Source organism: Thunnus thynnus, chromosome 10, assembly GCF_963924715.1.
Source record: "Thunnus thynnus chromosome 10, fThuThy2.1, whole genome shotgun sequence".
Classification (NCBI taxonomy): Eukaryota; Metazoa; Chordata; class Actinopteri; order Scombriformes; family Scombridae; genus Thunnus; species Thunnus thynnus.
Window position 1 is genome coordinate 17,748,885 of NC_089526.1, and position 21,251 is coordinate 17,770,135.

Here is a 21,251-nt window from a genome sequence, read left to right on the forward strand (position 1 = left end):
GCGTAGTATATACCAAATATGTCCAAACTTCCTCACTGTGTAATCCATCAAGTGGGATTTATACTTAAATGTAAGTGACAGACATGTCTCAAAACTATAGCTGTAGTCTACTTCAGCAGTAATTTTCATATTTCCATAAACGTTTTAAAAAAAAATAATTTTGGTGTTGCTATTGCTACAATGGCATGTAACAGTATCCAAATTATAAAAGCAGTGCAAGATTTTGAGCAAAGCTGCTAATTGTTTAGAGCCTATATGAGGTATGACACAAAGATACCTAAAAATAAATCTGGATTTGGAAGAGTGTAGATTTGGAGTCCTGTTGCAACAAAACAGCATGACTTATCAAAGTTATTTATTAAATGAATAAAAATCTTACAAAAACAAATCGAGGCATAGCATTAGGAAATATATACACAAAACCATACATAGCTGGCATTAAAAAAAAAAAAAAAGATCAAACCATCTGAGGACATCACATAGTGTAACTAGCACACCACAGATGTCCATGGTTCTCATAGATTTTATTTAGTTTTAGACTTGAAATGGTTGTGAAATAAATACAAAAGCAAGAAGGGAAGTTGGGGCACAAGCAGTGATGTTAACAGTGTCTTTTTTTTCTGCGTCTAATTGATGAAAAACCAAGGTGTCAAACAATAAGGCTGCGTGTGATGAATATTCACAGTTCATAAAATGATCTCATTTTAAGCCATGGCTTTCAAAGACAAGTCAACATTAAAGATATTTACAGTCACATCAGTGATTACTAGGAAGAGCTAAGAATGTTTTTTTTTTATATTCCACAGATTGCTTCATTTCTGTGTCTCCTAAGAACTGAAACATCACTGGTGCATCATACAAATGATCCTCGGTGTAAATAAATACCAAGGCTACTTAGTGGCCGCATCAGAAAAAGAATAAAGACAGCAGAAGAAGGCGACACAGGCGACACTTAAATTTAAGTCCTGTCTAGCATTTATAAGCAGTATAGAAACACACTATGAGGTAGTTGCAAGCAGATATAAGGACATTTAAGTGTTTCTTAATGTAGAGAATTTGTCAATAATTATAACATCTCCTATAAAGACGTATTTTATATTTTTTTTGTGTTTTATTATATTGTCTTTCATTATCTATTTATACACCAGCCTCCGCTTACGGCATGGGTGCCCACAAGAGTTATAATCTTACAACTAATAAACACTTATATCTACTAACAACTACATTATAGTGTGTTATAAACCATTTATTAAATGTTTGTATACTGGTTTTAAATGCTAAATAGGGGAACTTCAAGTTAAAATGATCTAGTGAGTAGCTCCTATCTACACATTAGATAAAGTGTTCTTATAAAGAAAGTAGCAACCGCAAGCATAATCGGGATAATTAATAAGATTTAACCCTCGATTTCCGCTGGAGAAATCTGATCACTTGGCCATGTAAACCCTTAACTGGGATTCTTTCTTGTTTTCTTTTTTGAACGTGCACATGTGCTCAGAAATGATCCCAAATAGGGAAAGCCACATCATGCTGGAAATCAGTGTTGTTGGAAGAAAGTATCTCGTTTTGGCAAAAATCAACTGCAATACCAGAGCGGTTTTGGAAGTTGTGATTCATAAAACGAGGCTAAAAACACGATGATCTACGCCATCCGCATTTGTTTACAATAGCACGTGGAAGGCTGATATTTTTTTTTTTTTTTTTTTTTTTTAAAAGGGGGCATCATGATGAATCTGATTACTGTCCAAAAAAATGTATAAATGGTGGTTTTAGAATAATCACACTCATGCAGCACATGTAAAAATAACATTATTCTATATCCTGCTGCCACCTGAATACTCACCGTAACCAGGATTTGTACACATGGAAACGACACTGTCCCTCGAACAAGGCACTGAGACTTCACCAGAATTGAAGAATGTTGCTCCCTATGCCACTCAGCATCAGCAGTAAGAGGTCTGTAAGAGGTCCCCTGGTAATTGTTAGCACATTGCAGGAGGTACTTTTATGTAAATGGCACCATGTGAATTCAAATCATGACATAAACTGGGAAAGAGGAAAGCATTACAAGAATATTTTTTCGTTCTCTTAGTAAAAACTGAATTATAAGTGTCCAGCAAAACAGTTAGCGCTATCAGTGGCACCCTCCAACAGTGAGAGGTGTTGATATCAGAGTGCCTCCCTTGTCGTTTCAATGAGAGTTTCCCCTTCTTCACTTTAGTCTGTTAGTGTCATACGTGTGTCTGAGGAGCTGTCAGACCACAGAAACACCCTGCGTGGGGCAGTTAAGAGCTGTTACCACATCAGGCCTCTCAATGCGAGCCAGTGCAGAGCACAGCAGTCCCAGTGTGGAGCCTTCTTTCTGGGCCCAGTTAGAGAGGAGCGTGTGAGAGGGGGCCTCTCCACGCCCAAACAGGTCCAGCTGTTCAGACTCATAGCCCAGCGCTGCGCCCAGCTGCCTCCACCCCCGACCCCCTCCCTCCTGCAGGAGGCGCTCCACCTCTTCCTGTCTGTGGGGGGCTAGGTTGATGTACAGTCGAGTGTCCTGCTTGCTGTCCCTCTTAGTGCCTGTAGAAACAAAAACAAAGTAAGTGTCCACTCCACTCATTTGGCTTTTACTAATCCCATAAGATCTTTTCACTAATAATAATAATATTAATTATATTATTAATAAATACTCAAGTTAAATGGCAGAATTAAAAACGGTCTTAACAGAAATACCAAGTTCAACCATTTTTGGGGCATGAAATTAGAACACTTTCTTGTGGGAAACATTAGGAACTTACGTAACCTGTAAAAGTTTCCTGTTGACAAACAAATTTATGTTTACAAGTGTTTCTTGCCAAAATACCACTGTGTGAATCCTTGAGGCCTAAAGAATGTGTTGCATTTCCTTCCTGATAAACCATATGCAAAGCTAAAGGTGGTTTCACATCTACATTTATGTTGGCTAGCTAGCAGTCTTCTTCTTCACAGCCTTTTTTTTTTTTGCCACATTGCTATTTTTGGCACGTTACTGCCATCAACAGTATATCAGTGGTGAACCGCTTATTTACATATATGTTAACAAATTGGGGACCCGCTCACAAAAACACTGCTCCATATAGCACTACTAGTGGTCAGATACTCCACAGGGTACCTTTAAGAGAAAGTGTTCTGTTTGGAACAGAAGAATTTTATCATTTAACATAATATTTTATAATAGACAGTCCTGTTTCAAATTTTCTAAAGAAGTGAAAAGATTTCAAAATCATATCAATAGCCCATGAGCAAAGGATTAATTTTCTTTTTTAGTTCTTTTCCTGAATAATCTAAGCAGCATGTAATTCAGGCATGTACACGCATTCCAGCACATTTCTGAGTTAAACAAAGTCTAACTTTAGAGAAAATGTTTTCATAACCTTGTTAAAATGCCTTCTCCTTCCTGCCTCAAAAGCCTTACTTTTGTGCCTAATGGTAGTTTGAAAGAGCTTGTGTGTACCACACCTTTGCTAGGCTGATTGTCCTGTAGGCTCTGAGAGTCTAGAAAAACACCGCTGTCACTTTGGAGCTTTTCTCCCTCTGGAGATGTTCCCAACTCGGCTGCACGAGCTTTGGAAAGAGCCTTCTTCTGTTTACATGATCTCCAGCTGAGAAGAGTAGAGGAAAACAATGTCAGTTAAACGACCTACAGTGAGCTATTTTTCATCCCAGGGCCAATTTCCTAATCACTATTACATCCATTTAAGGACTGGGACCCATTCTTAGTGAGATCTTACCATTTATAAGCAACATAAAGAAGCAGACCCAGCACCACAGCAGCCAGGACAGAGACATAAGCCAGAATGTTGTTGCTGCCACCCTCATCCTGGGGGGTAAACTTGGGTGTTCCAGGAGCAGAACTGGACTCCCCTTCCTCCGTCACCTCCTCTACACCTGGCCAGCGAGGAGAGTCACGGGGCCCATCAGACTCAGCGGGACGGGATAGAATGTGCAGCCTCTTATCTATTAAGATTGAGAAAGGGAGACGTGTCAGTGACAGTATCAGTATATCTGCACATATGGATGTCAGAGAAACATTTGGACTGCATAAATTAGGGCCAGAAATAAATCCACAGAAGCCTGTACGCCTGATGTAATGATAGCCTCAGTCACCCTGGTCCCCTGGGGTTTTGAAACCTTTCACTGCCCCTGTTTCCAGCCTCTGTCTCCCTCCTGTGGTCTGCCTATTTTGGGATCAAACGCTACAAGGTACTGTGCTGACCTCAGGGGGGTCAAAGGGTCATGACATATGGACCCAGCGTGTGTACAGATGACCTTACTCCTGGAGAGCGAGTGTAGCCATTTGGGAGCAAACAGACTAGTTGTAAGGGTCAGCATCCTCCCTTGGCCTGAAGGTTCGGGGGGGCAGTTAACCTAAAGACCTGTCAAGCTTATAGCAATTGGACTACAGCACTTAAGTGGACTCTTTTTTCCCTACTCATGTTTCCCAGCTCGAGTGTTCAGATGAGGTGTGGATGCAGGTGTTGACCATATGTCCTTGTGTTCTCCAAAACCCTCCCACTCCGTGTCCCCCTCTCTTTTAACTCACTCTTCTTTTTATCTTTCACTATAGCATATTTTCTTTCTGTCTGTTTCTTCCTTACAACTCACCCATGCAGAGCGTGTCAGAGTTGGGCATGCAGGCTCGGATCTCCACTTCACTTTCAGAGCATTGTGTGCAGCTCTGGCAGGGACTGGTGCTAATGTGCTCCTCAGAGAAGGTTCCCGGGCCACAGACCTGGCACTGCGTGTCTCCCTGTAGGCCACACTGCTGCGTAGCACCCATACCACGGGTGCATTTGGAACAAGGCGCACACAGGCTGTAGTTGCGCATAAAGAAGAAGCCGTTGTCACATTCACATTGTGTGTCTTTAGTGGCAGAGCAAGGGGCCCCCATGGGAACACTGGATGGGCACTTGGAGCAGGGGAGGCAAGGGCCGAGGCCTTCAGATGAAGAATATGTTCCTAGGAGACAGATTACAAGATCAATGTCAGTCTGAATGTCGTTTTCTCAATAAAATCAGTATTAATGTGGCGTCGCAGCACCATCTAAAATCTTCCAGCCAGATGACATAGATAATGATAAGGCAGGTAAAACATGTTCTATATTGGTGGCAGTAACATTAGATTATAATTGCTCACCCTGTGGGCATTGTGCACACTTGGTATCCTCTTTCCCACACTCAACCTCCACTCCAAAGCCAGCGGGACACTGACTGCAACACTGCCCTGATTCAGTGAACTGGCCACTGGCACAGGCATCTCCAAAAGTAACCTACAGAAGATAGATGACACAGTTAGAAAAAAAATACCACAACTGTGTTTATTATGAAAGAACAAAATAAATAACTCGTAGCAGGCTTATGTTAAGATTATTTTGACAGTTACGGGATTGACATTTAATTCTACTTTTAAAGGAAGTAGTTACCAAATAAGTGAGCAACAAAGGAGGCATTGCTTTATCTAGGGAGTTTTCTTCCTTACGCCACATGAAGGAAGGAAATCACACGCATCCCATTCCTATGCAATTAAAGAAGCCGAAACTGAACTGAAAATGGCCTTTTTAATCTTTCTGTCTGCCTCAGTTTTCACCCTTAAAGTGCTCTGAGTCCTTATCTACAAGTGGGTAATGGAGAGCCCGGCTTAAGTTATGACATGAGGGATAGATCAGACATTCCTAACGGCTTGTGCAGCAGAGTTGGTGCCTGACAGGAGTGGCTGGCTTTAATCAGATGGCTTTGGACGAGTGGAAAGAATAAGACATAAAGGGGTGAGGGAAAACACTCAGAAAAGGAGGAAGGAAGAAGTAAAAAAGAGCTTCCGCCCTCCCACTCATATCAAATCATTGTGAATGACAATGTGTAACTGTGTGTGTGTCAATATAGTGTGTGTGTGTATTTCTTGACATCAGAAAAAGAGGGGGGAGGTATATAAAGGAGACAGTTTGAGCCCGGGGCAAGGGTGTCAGTTAACCAAGGCTGCCCAGCATGCGAGTGTCTGTTTGGGTGAGAGGGGGCCTTTGAAGTCGCCAAGCCCCGCAGGTGTGTCTATGAAGGTCAGTATTTCACTACTCCCCTTCTCCAGGCTCTGAACGACGGCATCTTAAACATGCGCACATTTAAGGGAGATTGGCCTACTCCGCCTGAGGGCTGACAAGAGCAAACAGATGTCTAACAACTAACCTCCTGCAAAGGGGAAAAGTAACAGCTAAACAACCTACTGATGTATCTCTTTGTCTCTGAAGTCTGCCAAGAAACACAGGCAACATGTGTGAACCTGTAGAGCCTCCAATACAAAGCCCACCAGAAATACACACATCACACACACACACACACACACCGTGCCATGCCCCTAGTCGCAAAACACTGAAATGTTCCATGCTGATAATACAGAAGGAACAGCTTTGAAACGGGGCTCGCCTCGTTCCAAAAACAACAGCCAGTTTTACTGCGGCGCTTACAGAGGAGCCCGATGATATCTGAACACCAGCCGCAGAACCCAGATCAGAGGTATTAGGGGTGTCGGGGTGGTAGGATCCAGCAGGCAGGAACCAGTGGGATGTTTGGGGTTGGCAGACTGTGACCAAGTTTGGATCATAATAACTTGGAGCAGAAAGGTATCCTAGTAAGTCTGATTGACCCTCTCCATGTGACAGATGGAACTCCTCTGCTAATGCTAGCTACTCTTTTAGCCCTCAATCCATACTTTGATAAATATTTGGTGATAGTGGCTCTGTTTTATTTTTATCTGGCTTTTTGTCATTTTACAGTGCCTGGTGTGAGTTTTGGCTGGTGTAGCTCTTTAAGCCTGGCTGCAGGGCCAACTCTGCTCAGAGCAGGAACTGCCAAAGGTTTGGCACTTCACCCAATGGTGCCCAGCGTACAATGAAATATTTAGTCCATGCCTCATTGGAGAGGAGATGAAACAGTGATCTACTCAGCAGAGGAATGGCTAAGGAATTATCTACTGTATATACAGTATGAAATCATACTATATATGGATAAGTCTGCAACTAACTGTTATTTTCATTATTAATTAATCTGCTGATTGTTTTCTGGATTAATAATTTTGTTAATAAAATGTCAGAAAATAGTGAAAAATGTCCGTTGTAGTTTCTTAGAGCACAAGGTGACAACTACAAATGTTTTGTTTTACAATCAACAGTCCAAAATTCAAACATATTTTATTTATGTGTCATATTTACTATCATATATGACACATAAAAGCTTCAGAGTATCACATTTGAGAAGCTGCAACCAGTAAATGTTCATCATTTTTTAGGAAAAGTGCTAAACAATTATTTGATTATCAAAATAGTTGCTGATTAATTTTATCTTCATTGACTCAGCTTTAATTAATTATTTACCTAATTAATCACCTATTGTTACCAAATATTGTGAAACCCTTTACCCTCTTATATTTGCTCTGCAATATCATACAATGGCTTTATGTCCAATTTTCAAACAAAGATTAATTTGCTGAGCATGCACAAAAGAGCATTCAGTCTTATCTGTTGTCTTTGGGGCAGAGAGTTGGAGTGAAGGGGGCCGCAGTTGCTTTTTCCATTTAGGTAAGAAGCTGCAATCTGAGGGATTCCCCAGTGAGAACAGACGGACCACCGAGGAGTACTGCTTTCAATGGGGCTCTCAACTCCACGGCTGCCGGAGTCACTCAGTCAACGCAGATCACACACGCACACACACACACACACACACACACACACACACCCTTCACTCTACCTAAAACATTTTTTGTGCCCTTTTGAAGTGAAACCACTTTAGAAACATGCGTCCTGGAGTTTTCCACAATTAATCTCATCTGCATGAAAATAAGCACACAAAAGGATGCACTCTCTCTCCCTCTCTCTCTCCCTATGAAGACACTGACCCATGAGCTTTCACAATCTGACTGTGACGACAACAGACAGGTCTTTCAGCAGAAACTGAGGGAAAGTTGTGTAAGCTGCACACCCTATCTGCACCGATTACTGTGATTAGTAGACAGGGAGCATAAGGGACAAATTAAAGGACATGAGTTCTTTTTCAGAAAGCTCATCCAAAAACTATGATCCTAAATCAAACAAGACAGAACAAAGCGATTCCTTTAACTATGATCTACAGATTTCTAACTCTCACCAAAAAGTCGTGAAGAGGTTAAAATGTTTAAATGATCCTGAAGTTCACCCCCCAAAGAAGTTTGTTTAACTACTGAATGGAAATTCAAATGACTGTGGTAACAAACTAAAATAACCCCCCTCCCCAAATCACACACACACACACACACATACACCACAAACTAGGAGAAAATGATGATAATTGCTTTGCTCCGGATATCCAGACTCCAGCAAATACTCAAAGCTAGGCCGCATTTTCACCAGGGATTGCTGAGAGCAACAAATGTTGCAGCATGTACAGTGAACTACAGGCGACGTGACCCTTAGAAACTTAAGAGTTAACAGCAGAAAATCTTCAATGCCCCAACTTAAGATACAATCACCTTCTGCACTAAATCATCTGGTGAGTAATGAGAAAATCATCTGACAGTGCAAATGTTGACTTTTCAGTGTAACCCGGGCCAAAGAAACATCTTAAAGTGACTGTGTTTTGAAACGCAGATGAGAAAGGGCATCTAAGATTTCAAAAAGAAACCCTGTTGATATCACACCCTTATGAAAGGAAAGATACACATCTTTTTAAAGGCTGAAAGTTTATCTAAATACTTTGATCTAACAAAAGTGCTTTGACTCTTGAGGAGCATGTCCAGACAGGACTACAAGCCCCGTGGGCTTTTTGAGGTAGATGAGTGTCAAATTATTGTCTGCAACTGTGTAGACAGGGGCTTTCTTTTCACACTGATCTCAGTTTAATAATATGCTATCAAACGTCACTAAAACTATAATTTGTCCTAGAAATACATCTTTTATTACTGCATAGGTTCATTCACTTTGTAAATTGTGTGCTACCGAGTTGGTTTGATGTTCCAAGTTGTTTGTCCCATTCTAGCCACAAATTTTATCATGTGAGGGGAAAAAAACGAAAACTGACTTTCCAATTTTCAGAGTTGATTGCATTAAACAAAAAGTTCCAAAATGTTCCAGCATGAGGAATGGACAACAGCCTGCGTGTAGATGTACAATGAAGTATGCCCTATGAGAACATATTCAAGCTGCTAAATGAGGAGTAGTTTGATGTCACTGTTGTTTTAGTCAGGAGAAAATTGAAAGACCGGATGAGATTTAATCAAAGCTCTCATTTTACTCTCCACTCTTTTTTTTTGCCAACTACAGGATGACAACAAACATATTCACCAACAGTAGATCACAGCCTTAATGAGATATGGCTCTGTAACGCAAAACAGGATGTAAAACATTATTTCCTTGGGGAACAATGGTGTAGATTTGAAGCCAGTAAGGTTTAAATTGCCTGATAAGAGTGATGCTGTGAGTGTGAAATAAGAAAGCAGCGGGTTATAAAGTTTTCCGACTAAATGAAAATGTGTGTCATTATGCATATAAAGCAACAATTGTCTTACTTTTAGAAGAAGAAGCGCGCAGATGATAAACGGTCTCATTTCTTCAGTCTTCAAAATCCTCCTTGGCTTCGAGCGGGCAGATGTGTGCGTCTGACTCAACTTTTTTTTTTTTTTCAGTCTGCAGCCCTCAAAAAGAAAAGTGTCATTAAAACTCCCAGTTCTCTAACATATATATATATGTGTGTGTGTCACAAAAAGACACCAAACTTGTCAAAAAACGCGCTGGTTCTGCAGATTGGAGAGTTCGGTCATAGTCCAATAATCAAACTGTTTTTACGCATGAGAAAGCAGTTTTCAAATGGAGGCTGTGCAGTCCATACTTTCTCCCAGTTGCGGCGCAGTAGACGCATTAGCTTCTTTTAATACATTCCCTGCTGGTAAGTTAACACAAAGTTTCTTCTGTTTCAGCTCGCAGGATGCACGGTTCGCCCACTCTCCTGCAGCTCTGCAACAGATGAGGCAGGAAAAGCTCCCGCGAGCTCTCCTGGGCCTTTTCTCCACCCATCTCCTCAGCTTTCAAAGTGGCTTTCTGATTGGCTGCATCCCTGCGACGCGCTGTTGGTAAAGATAATGTAATACGGAAGGCAAAGAAACTGGCATTGACGCTGTGATTATTTATTCAGATGATTGAAATTGCCTTTACCTACCTGCAGAAATACAGAAATATGATATGTCAGAGAAAAAAAAACATATGGTAATGTGGTTAACAAACCTGCAGACATGGCAGATTTCATGACATGTACAATAATGTACAATTTACTGTATGCATGAAAATATTACCAAGCAGTTACATATTTAGAAAGACAGAAATATCAGTGGTAGAATGTAACTAAGTGCATTTACTCAAGTATGGTGCTCAAGTACAAATTTGAGGAACTTTAGTTGAGTGTTTTCATTTCATGCCACTTTATACTTTTACTCAACTACATTCCAGAGACAAATGTTGTATTTTTAAAAAACATATGATGCATTTATGTAATAGCTATGTTGCATTGTTATAGATTAAATGACCCAAACGTATATAAAATAGTTTAAATCAGCTCCACCTCAACCGACTATAACAGTAAAATACACATTAATGTATCACTAATAGTAATTCACCAATAGCCATTTTTCTGTACTTCATTTAAGTACATTTTACCAGTGAGACATATTTTTACTTAAGTAATATTTTCAGTGTAAGACTATTTCTTTATATGATTTTTTTTTCATATTATTCATTCATTTGATATTTAACCCTTTAGGTTTCCTGCAGGAGGACCCACAGGTTCACATGTAGACGGTAATAAGGGAATAGAATAATTCTATGTTTTAATCAACCTAGTAAAATGTGTATCTGTGTGAGTAACTTCTCATATTAATGGCTGCACTCTTATTTATATTGTATATTGCCACAACATTTATAATAGTCAACAACAAGTAAAAAAAAATTAAAAATCCCTGTGCAGTTCTTTGGATAAAACCTTTAAAGGGAGTTCTGTGACATTACACCATTTTACAACCCTACAGGGATACTTGCATAGAGCTGTGATCAGTTGTTATCAGAAACAAAAGAAGAGCATGTGAATCAAACAAGACACTCTTAAGGAGAAGTACATGTTTGATCTCAGCAATTCAAAAGATTAGAAAACCAACGTAGGGTAAATTACACACCTTGTAAATTCTAGTGAATGCATCGCAGGGGGGCCCTGAGACTTCAGAGGAAAACAAATGGAGAGATTTCTCAGACACAATACCACTTGCACTTCAAAGCTGGCTGAGGGATGAGAGGAGACAGAGAGGATGTTCTGGCTCTGATAAACTGCGAGCCATATTTCAGTCACATGGAGATCTCTTAAGGGTCATTGCACTGCAAAAATGTTCATCTTTTTATTATTATTGAGCCCTAAAAGTATCCATCTCACCAAGTAGCTCCAACAAAGTGTCTATTATTATTATTGGGTCTTTAAATATCTTGTTACAACACCTTTCCAAAGCAAAGTATCATTTTTATTCATTGTAGTGCAGCAATCTGTCTTTCCTCAAAATACTGAAGTTCACCTCTAGAAAATTCTTAAAGCAAGATGATTTTTATTTGAAACAGGTTGTAATAATCTTATTACACAGGTACATTGTTTTCCCTTGTTTGAACTACTTGGTGAGATGGATATTTTTGCAAGGCATTGGAGCAAACATCATATAAATGATCAAATAAACACAAGGGTATCAGCGATCAAGACGAATAAACAGCTCCAGTCACTTCTTCATTCTTTGCTTGTCTACAGCATCTTGCTGCAGGGCTGCAGACTCTTTATCTGAGAGGGCCGAGTTCCTCTGTGGTCATACATGGGTGGGGACGATAAGACAGAATTTAAAAAAACATGATCTTGTGGTCCACATGCCAAGGAGAAATGGACCAGAGGGGGGAGGGCTGAAGTCGTTGACAGAGGCCTGTTTGAGGGTTGTTGCAGTTCTTGGCAGGAACAACTTGAACAACATTGAAATTGCAGCATTTCCCTGCAGCCATCCCCTCAGCCTGCCCTCAGGTCTTGAGAGGTCGGAGGGAGACACTGCCAATAACCAAGAGCGAGGTGTCAACCCCTCCCACCATTGTCAATGAGACCACATCAGAGTGACTGTATTCCCCCACACCCCTCCTACTCCACTTCCCTTATTCACCATTCTGTGGTTTGTATTTGACTGGGGGTCTACAAGGTTGGTTTTATCACCCCTCCCCACCCAGGGGAATTGTACCCCAGAGGTGTTTATGGGGAGCCTGACAGGATGTTCGGCCCACCAGGAGATCAAAGTCTCCTCTTCAAGTAAAATGTGCCGTTGCTCACTGTGACCTTTTCAACTCTAATAGGGTTAACATCACAGACGCATGCAAGGCTGGGATTACAGTAGAGGAACTGGATCGAGGAGTTGTGGCAGCGGATCGGTTTCCGTCCTGCTGTGGTTCACGCAAGAATCACAGCTCATTTTTCAGTAATGGGTGATCATCCTCAGGATATGGGCTGTGGTTCACAGAGAAGGGGATTCCTGAAGTATGCAGTCATATTAGGGCAATTTCAAGAAAATGTTCGGCTTTCAGAGTGCAACATTTTGAATGCAACATGTGCAATGCAAGTGGACAAAGAAAAGACAGACATGCAGGCTAAAAAGTGAAATGATTACATTTCCCGTCATCATCTTTAAATTACAATGAACACAGGCTGCTTTACGTTTAAAAAGTGAAGTGTATTTTCAACAGCTTCTGAAAAACAATACAAAGACTAAATAATAGTGATAAAAGAGAAATGGATCAAGTCCAAATTCAAGGCAGTGCTGGCCTTAACTTAAGGCTTTTGAGTAATTACTTAAGTGTAAATCAGGGCAATTAAACAAGAATTCATATCAGATACATTATGTACAACATGTATTTAAACCTAAGTTTTGTATAGACCCAATTCTGAAAGAAAGTCTATTATGAGCTCCATGGATTAATTCAAAGGCTCTGAGCATTACTGCATAGTTAAGTGAAATATTACATTCATTACATTTAGAGCAAAACAGAACAGTGTTACATTAATTGATATCAGTATTCAAAAAGCAAACTGCAAATATGTAATTGAACAGCCGCTTTTGCAAACAATCCTATATTCAGACTGCCTCAGACAAACACACCTTATAAGACAGCACATTGTATTACATCAAATGTGACAGATTGAATGTACTACATTAATATGCTCCCATGAATTGATAAGCAAACATTTTAAACATAGTTTCTTTTCCACTTGCTTACACTTTAGGTTATTCTGAGCATCACATACAATCTCTAAGTAATTTGTATGTGTGCAGCATGTAAGGGGTATCGCGTTCACCCAAATAGTTCCCTTTGTCTCTCTCCCACCATGACACTGCATAACAACCACTTTGTTCCAACCACAGTAAAAGAAACTGGCAGGAAGTGAATTCCTCTGAAGCTCACTCAGAGGCTCTTGGCTCACGTGTCTCAGCGTCATTGTGTCTTCAGAGGTTTTCAGCGCCTCACAAACAGTATGATACCAGTACAGACAAGCTGTAATGTGCATCCAGCCAGCAGTTTACTGAGTTCATTAACAACATCTGCGTCATAATAGATTAGTAAGGTGAGTTTAAATCAGATCAGCAGGGATAAATCTGACACATAGTGATCTTACATAGAAATGCATGATTGGAATTCAGTGTTTATACATTGCTCCAGACACAAGCTTCAAAAGGCACTTTTAAAGATCAAATAAAACAGGGATATAGTCATGTGGTGAACAGAATAATAACAAAACTGTTACAGAAGCAACTGTGCATTTATAAAGACCTTTACTCCATTGTGTAAGGCAACAGAAGGCTCTCCACTTGCGTTTCTTTGCATCCAAGCTCCACAATCGTGATAAAAAGTGAACATATTTCACATACTTGACCATTAAAGCGGTTATTGCTTTAATTGTAACAGTTTTACATTTCTCAGAGCCTAAAGGAATGCAGAATTATACGCTGCGGTACTGTGGTGCACTTCTGGTGCAAAGATTAGCAAATCCTGACACAGCAGATATCCTGCGTCTGTCTTTACAAAGTCAACCCTTTTGTGGTATTCACCAGTATTGCAATGTGGAAATCTCGAGCAATGTCTACTGTAGTTTTCAAGTTTCCAGGAGTTTTAAGAAGGTGCCATTGCCAAACAATGGCTTTGGAACATTCAACCGCACAGGGACTGACTAAAAAAAAAAAAAGAGTCAAGAACACGGAGCCTTGGGAGTTCACAGCGTTACCTCTCTCTGTGTCTGAGGCTGTGTGTGCATCAGAGCAAGTCACACCCCTGAAATATGACTCACTGTATATACAGTCCAACAGCAGTACATAATCTCATATACTGAGCTTCCTCCATCTACAAAACAAGGCCACTCTTTGGAATGATGCTGATTAAAAACAGTGCACAACTGTTAATGAAATACGCAATAAAATATCAACTCATTTTAAGAATAAAAAAAGTGCTCAGTGTACAGTCGCTCTCTCAGAGAGATCAGTGGCTGAAGAGGATAGTTTCCCAGCTTGTAAAGGAAGGCCATAATGAGTCTGGTGAGCATCTTGGTGGTGCAGCTATTTCAGAGTTTTCAGAGTTCATCCGCCATTGCTCGTCTCATTTGCCAGCATTCTCAGTGGGATTGTACTCAGTTTCACCTGCAGACACCTGAGAGATGCGGCGTGTGGAGCCCCAAAGGCGACGAGGGAATTGTCCTGAGCGAACCTGAGACAAGAGAGGAAAACATGATAATCTTCACTTGCGGGCTAAAACAGAGATGTTAGTCTAAAGACACGCAATTATCATCAGAAAAACCTGATTTAGCATATGATTACCTGATTACCCCTCCCCCTACACACACATACACGCTCACACATACAAACATACACCACCACCCCATTCCTGCATTTCACAATCACTTCATGTCCTGTTTCTCACCTCCTCTGGCTTCCCTGCCCCCACCACTATTAACTTCCCGTCCTCTAGTCCCACGAGGATGTGGCTGCACTCTTTGGTGACAGACACACTCCTCACGGGGACCTTCAAGGCCAGGGGCGGTACTGCAGCATCCAGGCTGTCAAACAAAGAATAAAAGACTTTATTTTTTTCATACAACACTTCCAACTTTACATTTTGTCATTCCATATAACACTTTTCATTATAATAAGCTCCAAACTATTTTGGGGTTCATTTACCTGCATAAATCTCTTATGTGGAGGCTGCCCTGAATGGTGCCGAGGATGATGTATTCAGACACCAAGTGGAGAGCAGTCACCTGCTCCTCCATGGTGAAGGAAGACAGCAGACAGCCGTTAACTGAGTAAACATAGATGGAGTACTTGCCCTGTGGGAATAAACAGAGTTTCTGAATTATGCTCAGGCACAACCTTGTGTAAGTATATTTCTTCCTGTGTTTGTATATGCAATGTACCGTAGGTATTCATGTACCTTCCTATTAGGGCGTTCCTCCAGCGAGGTCTGTACCACAATGTGGCCTTCCATGCCCACCTGGAGCTCTGAGATTTGGGCAGGCACACAGCTGTCACCCGGAGGCCTCAGCGTTCGCAGGGACTGGCCTCGTCTGACAGTGTGCACTATCACAGTCCCATCCTGACATGCAGTGAAGAGCAAGGGAGGGTCAGTGAGAGTCAGTAACCTATAATTTGTTTTCTTTGTTCCAGATTTTACAGAAAATGATTATTTGTTAAAGACACTATGTTATTTAGTCTAAAAATGATGGACTGTACTGTATCTTCTCTGATTTTCATACCAGTTAGAAGCACAGGGGAAAATTTCTGAAAATGAGAGTCAGCCAAAACTGTGGTTTGCCTTTGGATAATTTTGTTATGCTGTTATGCTTTTGTCAAGCTTCTCAAAAGTGAAAATTTGCTGCCTTTTCATTATTGAAAACTGAATATATCTTTGGGTTTTGGGCTGTTGGTCATATAGAAAATAAAAAGTTATTTGATTTTCTGACCTTTTATAAACAGATGTTGAATGAACTAATTGAATAATAATAATCAGCTGATTAATCGATAAAAAGCCTACATGATTAATTTGTTACTTATTGCACCTATTGTGTGTTTTGTAGCAACTTTATAAATGTTTACAGAGTGTAAGACATCTCTGACCTTTGACCCTGAGACAGCCATGTTCAGTTCAGTGCTGATGGCCACACAGGTGACCTCCTGGTCATGTCCACAGAGGACCTGCACCGGCCGAGGAGACAAGCCACTGGAGAAGCCACCCTGAAGGACAAAAAGGAGAATTCATCTTTGAAGATACCAGCTTCTACTTATTCACATGTGTACAACCATGCCTAAGAAGTAAGAAAACATGCAGACAGAGAGATATGAACATGTTTACCTGCTGTAGAACCTGCCACACTATACAGGATGTGTCCCTTGAACCAGAGATGAGGTAGATGCCACAGAGATCCAGAGCCAAGCAAGTAACAACATCTTTGTGGAACACACGAAAATACAAATAAATACGCAACAATAATGTGCCAAAAAGTTTATATATATCTTGGAAATCAGACAATGAGAGCTCACCTATGTGCCGGCAGATCCTGCCCACCAGCTTGCCCCTGCCCAGTTGGGTGATGCGGAGACTGCAGTCCCAGTGTCCTCCGCTAAACAGCAGACGTCCGTCATTGGACACCACCAGCACCTGGGCGCTGATCTCCACACCGGGAGAGAAAGGTCCGCTCAAGAAACGCTGCGTTCTGCACCACAAAGTGGGTTTGTAAAGATCAAAGCAAGTTTGAAACAAGAAGTGAGAGTGAGCTGCAGCCTAAATGCGGAGGAGATTTATAATCAGCACATTAAACTGTCACGACATCTGCAAATTACAACATGTGTTACAGTGCTCAAATGGTTTTTGTCCTGATTTATTCAGTGTTTATGTCGTCCACATTCAAGGTCAGTTTAAAATAAGATCCATTAAACTGAATTTCAATTAATCAAACAGGCTTTGAAGCTTCAGAGACATAAAAAAGATAGCTAGACAGATGTTGTGCTTCTATCCAGCTGTCAGGACAATCTTGAGCATCTTTTGAAATGCTATAAAAATGATGATGGTGAATGTTCGCTCTTGGTTGAAGATTTGTGAATAAAAAATATCAGAAAAAGTCATTAAAAAAATTACAGAGCCACTCATTACATTTCTGGGAGGTTGCGGTCGACATATTTTATCAACAGTAATTCAGGATGTTCAAAGTCATGGTTGACATTTGACAACATGACACAATCAGTGTATTTTCAACCTTTTTCCCCCAGTGTCTACTATTATATGATTTTTAAATAAAAAAAATTGGGGTTTCACATAGTTAATTGCTTGCAGAGGGCACTCACTTTGGATTAGTCAAAGTGGGGTCCTTAGTGAAGGTGAAGTAGTTGGCAATGTTCTTGTCATATGGCAGCCAGCTGTGTGTTCCTATTAAACCGTTTGAGCTCACAGTCACCTGGAGAGAAAAAAGTGGGATGATAGAAAATAATGAAACGCAACTATTTTAAAGGAATGTTTAGTCACGTCATGACTGTGTTTAGTTTTACATTTAGCTCTTGTCAAAGTGTCAAATTGAACCGTACCAGTATATCTGAGCCCTGGATGATGAAGGAGTGAGTCTGGCTCTTCGGTACCACTGCCTGGACCAGAGGAAGGCCATCACTCACCACCTGAGGCACACATAATCATGGATTTAGATAATTGCTGAGGCCATGAAAGTAAAAGTTTGAGTAGACTTGAGAGCACTGAGGTTATACCTCCATAAATGGTCGTAGTTTACTGAGCTGATCAAAGATATTGAGGGGCAGAGTGTCCAGGCGGGCCTGCCGCCTAGCTGCATTCTCAGCTGACATGCGAGGAGGGTGAGGCTCCTGTAAGGAAGATGGGAATGTGATATAAAAATGCTACTTTTTAAACAGAATTTTGTTGCAAAAGCTGTGAATCAGTCTGACAGTCAAACCTTGAGAAGCTGACAGGGAGTCTGTCCAAAGTTGCTGATGATGCCCTCCAGGGCCTTTCGCTCTGTCTCGTTGGCAATTGCATCCAGATCTACTGCACCTGCAAAAAGGACAATTATGCATTAAGCCAGATCATCAAGCTGATATGACATACAAGACTATTGATTATTTGCATGTTTCTTCTTTCACTGATATGAAAGGGCCCTCGCTCTTGCCTTACCCTCATAAGTGCAGTAGTAGAAGACATTGAGGGCATCTACTGCCTCTTCGCCTCTCTGCTTGTAGCCAAAGATCAGGTCAATCCACTCATGGAGGTGACTTGACACATGCTCACATTCCTAGGGTTAAACATACAAGCTGCTGTGACCTTGAATAGTTGTCTTTATACAGGATGTCATGAGACAAATGCATTATTGAAATCCAGTGTGAGTTTTAAGACTCAGGTTGTGTACACTCACCAGGGCTTTCCTGTGTTTCCTGATGAAGTCTTCTCTTGATGTGGCCCAGCAAGGCAGCAGAACATCTGCCACCGGGTCCTGAGATATCTGCAAATGTCCCAGGTCGAAGCCTGTAGCAAGTATGCCGCACACATGCATTAGGTTCTTTCATTAAACAAATATTTTTATATAAACAATACATCTTGAAACAAACAAAACAGATTAATTTGCTTTCTAAAAATACAATGTCCTATTGTTGATTTCAATAGCTTCCTTACCATTCATGTTCTGCAGGAACTCTGGGAAGTAGAAGAACTCTGGGATAAGCTCTTTGACGTCAGCTGGACTCTCCATGCGAGCCTGCCAGGCTGCTGCCACTGAGTGGAACTGTCTGTCTGCACAGTCAAACCTAAACAAAAACAAGATGTACTGATATCAGATCAGAGATTACAAAGAAATTCTATGAAATATCATGCATTTATCAGTGTTCCCACCTGCCACTCTGCAGCTGGATATGCAGGGTGGTGAATGGCTCCATGCGGATCATGTAGTGCATGACTCCTGCTGCATTAGAGTAGTGTGTGCCATAGTGGAATTTGTCAATGGTGCCTGTTGGGTCCTCAAAGCTCTCATATCTATTGACAGACAAAAAACATCCTCATTGATTAGAAGGACCAGACTTTGCATTAGAATTGTGTCCTTTCATTCAGTCATTTCATGATGTTATGATAATCAACAATCAACTGAAATGTCATTCTTGCTGGTGTATTCAGTCTGTTGTGGGAATCTCTTAGACTTAAGACTTGGTTGCTGAACTAAAAACCTTGAATCCATGTAACTACCAAGTTCACATTATTAGATAACGGGCTAAAACATGCAAACTCACTAGATTTGTCTTTTTAAAACTACTGCATCAAGGATTCAGATTCTCTCATCATTTCCTTGCTCTGTCAAAAATAGCTAACTACTTTGACTGGACATCAGTACCACATACTTTTCTCTGACATTCTGTGCATGGCGAGGGTTGACCACACCAATGGGTTTGGACAAGTCTCTGAAAACCGATGGGTCCTCGAGATCCAGAGTGGGAGAGGTGTAGTCACACAGGACCCAGGGGAACTGAAGAGAGACAAAAATTGCAACATGACGCCTCTTTACACTGTAAGTGCATCATCTGTCGCAATCATGGGATCATAAATATACTAAGAAGTAGTACACACTGTCAGGGGAAATGCAGTGCACTTACCACAGGATACTGCGACAGGTCGTTGTAAGTGCGTCCAGCAATGGTGTTCAGTTGCATCAAATACTCAAAATTGGAGATTTCTCTGCAAACCCATTTCTGTTCAACACATCAACATCAGATTGGTAAATCACAATGAAGTGAAATTCAGATAATAACAACTCATAGAGAGAAATGAGAGAAATAAATACCTGTGTAAGCCCGGATGCCTTCAGGAGCTCTTGGGGGGAGCGGGAGCCAAAGTAAAATAGGTTGGGAGGCCGCAGCCCCAGAATCCTTGAATACACTTTGTTTCGTACCTGAAAGGGCAGAGAAAAAGAGTTTGTTGAGTTGTTTCATAGTGCAACATCATTTCAAATCTATTTTAACTAATTAATAAGCAGAAGGAGTTGAACATCACCTTTTTTCTGAAGTTGATGAAGTAGTGAGCCTGGTCTATGAAGAAAAGCTCCAGCGCAGAGCGTCGCAGGTTGTAGCGCCTTAAATGGACTTCTCTGAGCTGAGACAGAGGTCTCTTGAAGTCAAACCCGATTCCTGAAGGTACAGGCACAGATATTGTTCATTTCTGATAGAACCCTTTGAACTGACAGAAAAAATTGTAAAATGTTCACAAGCACATATATTTCTTACCCTCCTCAGTCTCTTCTTTCTCACTGCTGCCGTCATAGAAGTAAAGGTGGTGTGTGGTAACCTCCAGACGACCTGGAACAACCGCCACGATGGTGATAAGTTCACAGTCTTCAGACAGAACCAGTTTTTCTCTCTGGCTCTCATCCTCTCCTTCAACCCTGAAAGCATAGGAAAAAGTTAAACCTTTACATTTTCTGCACTGCATATTTGCAAACATCAGGGTTTTCACTCACTGGGACAATATATTCAAGAACTTTTCTAATACTTTCAAGCCCCAAAATTCAGTGTTTAAAACCTGTTGTTCCTGGTCATGTTATTGTTCATATTTATGGCCATTGTAAACATTAGAAATGTTGTAAAATACATATGCTGGCACAATGCCAGAGACTCACTTGTCATCCAGAAAGACAAGGTCCTCTTCACCTAACTGATCGTCCTCCATGTCGCTTACTTTTGCTTCCTTGGCAACAGCCAACGGGAGAGGCTCAGAGCTCCGAGGACTGTCAGCTCCTACAGAAAATGACAAAATCTTCAGTGCACCTTTGTAACATTTTGCTTTCATGAGAAAAAAGCAAAGTGAATGTGCTCGTACTCAGTGACATACCCATGTTGTCTCTCAGGGCACTGGCCTCACTGTGAGGGTCGTAGTGGTAGTTCGGCACAAGTTTGAGACGCATCTTTGAATAGGTCTCTGCATTGGACAATTTCCACTTTACCTCAGGCTGAACTCTGATGTTAAAAAAGAAATTACAATTCAGCACATTGTGGGCAGGAAGGAACAGCAAAGGGTCAGTACAGCCTCTGTATGTTTGTAATATGTATTTTTTGTACAACTTAAGGCCATAGACTTTCCATGCTGCAGGCAAAATATATCCTGGAGGCCACTGGCAATACACAGTTTCCTT

At 41.0% G+C, this 21,251-nt stretch overlaps 2 protein-coding genes across 5 annotated transcripts in view; both read right to left on the reverse strand.

Moving 5' to 3' along the window:
• Positions 1 to 338: 338 nt before the first annotated feature.
• nradd (neurotrophin receptor associated death domain) lies at positions 339 to 10,030 on the reverse strand. Its single transcript, XM_067601663.1, has 6 exons — positions 9,553 to 10,030; positions 5,164 to 5,296; positions 4,633 to 4,986; positions 3,759 to 3,984; positions 3,487 to 3,629; positions 339 to 2,568 (listed from the first exon to the last, which is right to left on the reverse strand). The coding sequence occupies exons 1-6, from the start codon at positions 9,589 to 9,591 to the stop codon at positions 2,255 to 2,257; spliced, it is 1,209 nt and encodes a 402-aa protein (XP_067457764.1). The 5' UTR covers positions 9,592 to 10,030; the 3' UTR covers positions 339 to 2,254.
• Positions 10,031 to 12,750: 2,720 nt separating this feature from the next.
• Positions 12,751 to 21,251, reverse strand: part of nbeal2 (neurobeachin-like 2) — a 36,236-nt gene continuing 27,735 nt past the window's right edge. For all 4 annotated transcript variants that reach the window (XM_067601670.1, XM_067601668.1, XM_067601667.1 and 1 more), the window contains 22 exons: positions 20,951 to 21,075; positions 20,739 to 20,856; positions 20,347 to 20,504; positions 20,117 to 20,250; positions 19,908 to 20,015; positions 19,720 to 19,815; positions 19,468 to 19,592; positions 18,968 to 19,108; positions 18,752 to 18,882; positions 18,495 to 18,604; positions 18,257 to 18,374; positions 18,039 to 18,136; positions 17,836 to 17,949; positions 17,662 to 17,748; positions 17,425 to 17,534; positions 16,624 to 16,796; positions 16,436 to 16,530; positions 16,201 to 16,317; positions 15,518 to 15,679; positions 15,265 to 15,413; positions 15,008 to 15,143; positions 12,751 to 14,794 (listed from right to left, as the gene is read on the reverse strand). In XM_067601670.1, coding sequence (XP_067457771.1) covers positions 14,687 to 14,794; positions 15,008 to 15,143; positions 15,265 to 15,413; positions 15,518 to 15,679; positions 16,201 to 16,317; positions 16,436 to 16,530; positions 16,624 to 16,796; positions 17,425 to 17,534; positions 17,662 to 17,748; positions 17,836 to 17,949; positions 18,039 to 18,136; positions 18,257 to 18,374; positions 18,495 to 18,604; positions 18,752 to 18,882; positions 18,968 to 19,108; positions 19,468 to 19,592; positions 19,720 to 19,815; positions 19,908 to 20,015; positions 20,117 to 20,250; positions 20,347 to 20,504; positions 20,739 to 20,856; positions 20,951 to 21,075 — 2,713 coding nt within the window. In that variant the 3' untranslated portion in view covers positions 12,751 to 14,686. The remainder of the gene's footprint in view (positions 14,795 to 15,007; positions 15,144 to 15,264; positions 15,414 to 15,517; positions 15,680 to 16,200; positions 16,318 to 16,435; positions 16,531 to 16,623; positions 16,797 to 17,424; positions 17,535 to 17,661; positions 17,749 to 17,835; positions 17,950 to 18,038; positions 18,137 to 18,256; positions 18,375 to 18,494; positions 18,605 to 18,751; positions 18,883 to 18,967; positions 19,109 to 19,467; positions 19,593 to 19,719; positions 19,816 to 19,907; positions 20,016 to 20,116; positions 20,251 to 20,346; positions 20,505 to 20,738; positions 20,857 to 20,950; positions 21,076 to 21,251) is intronic.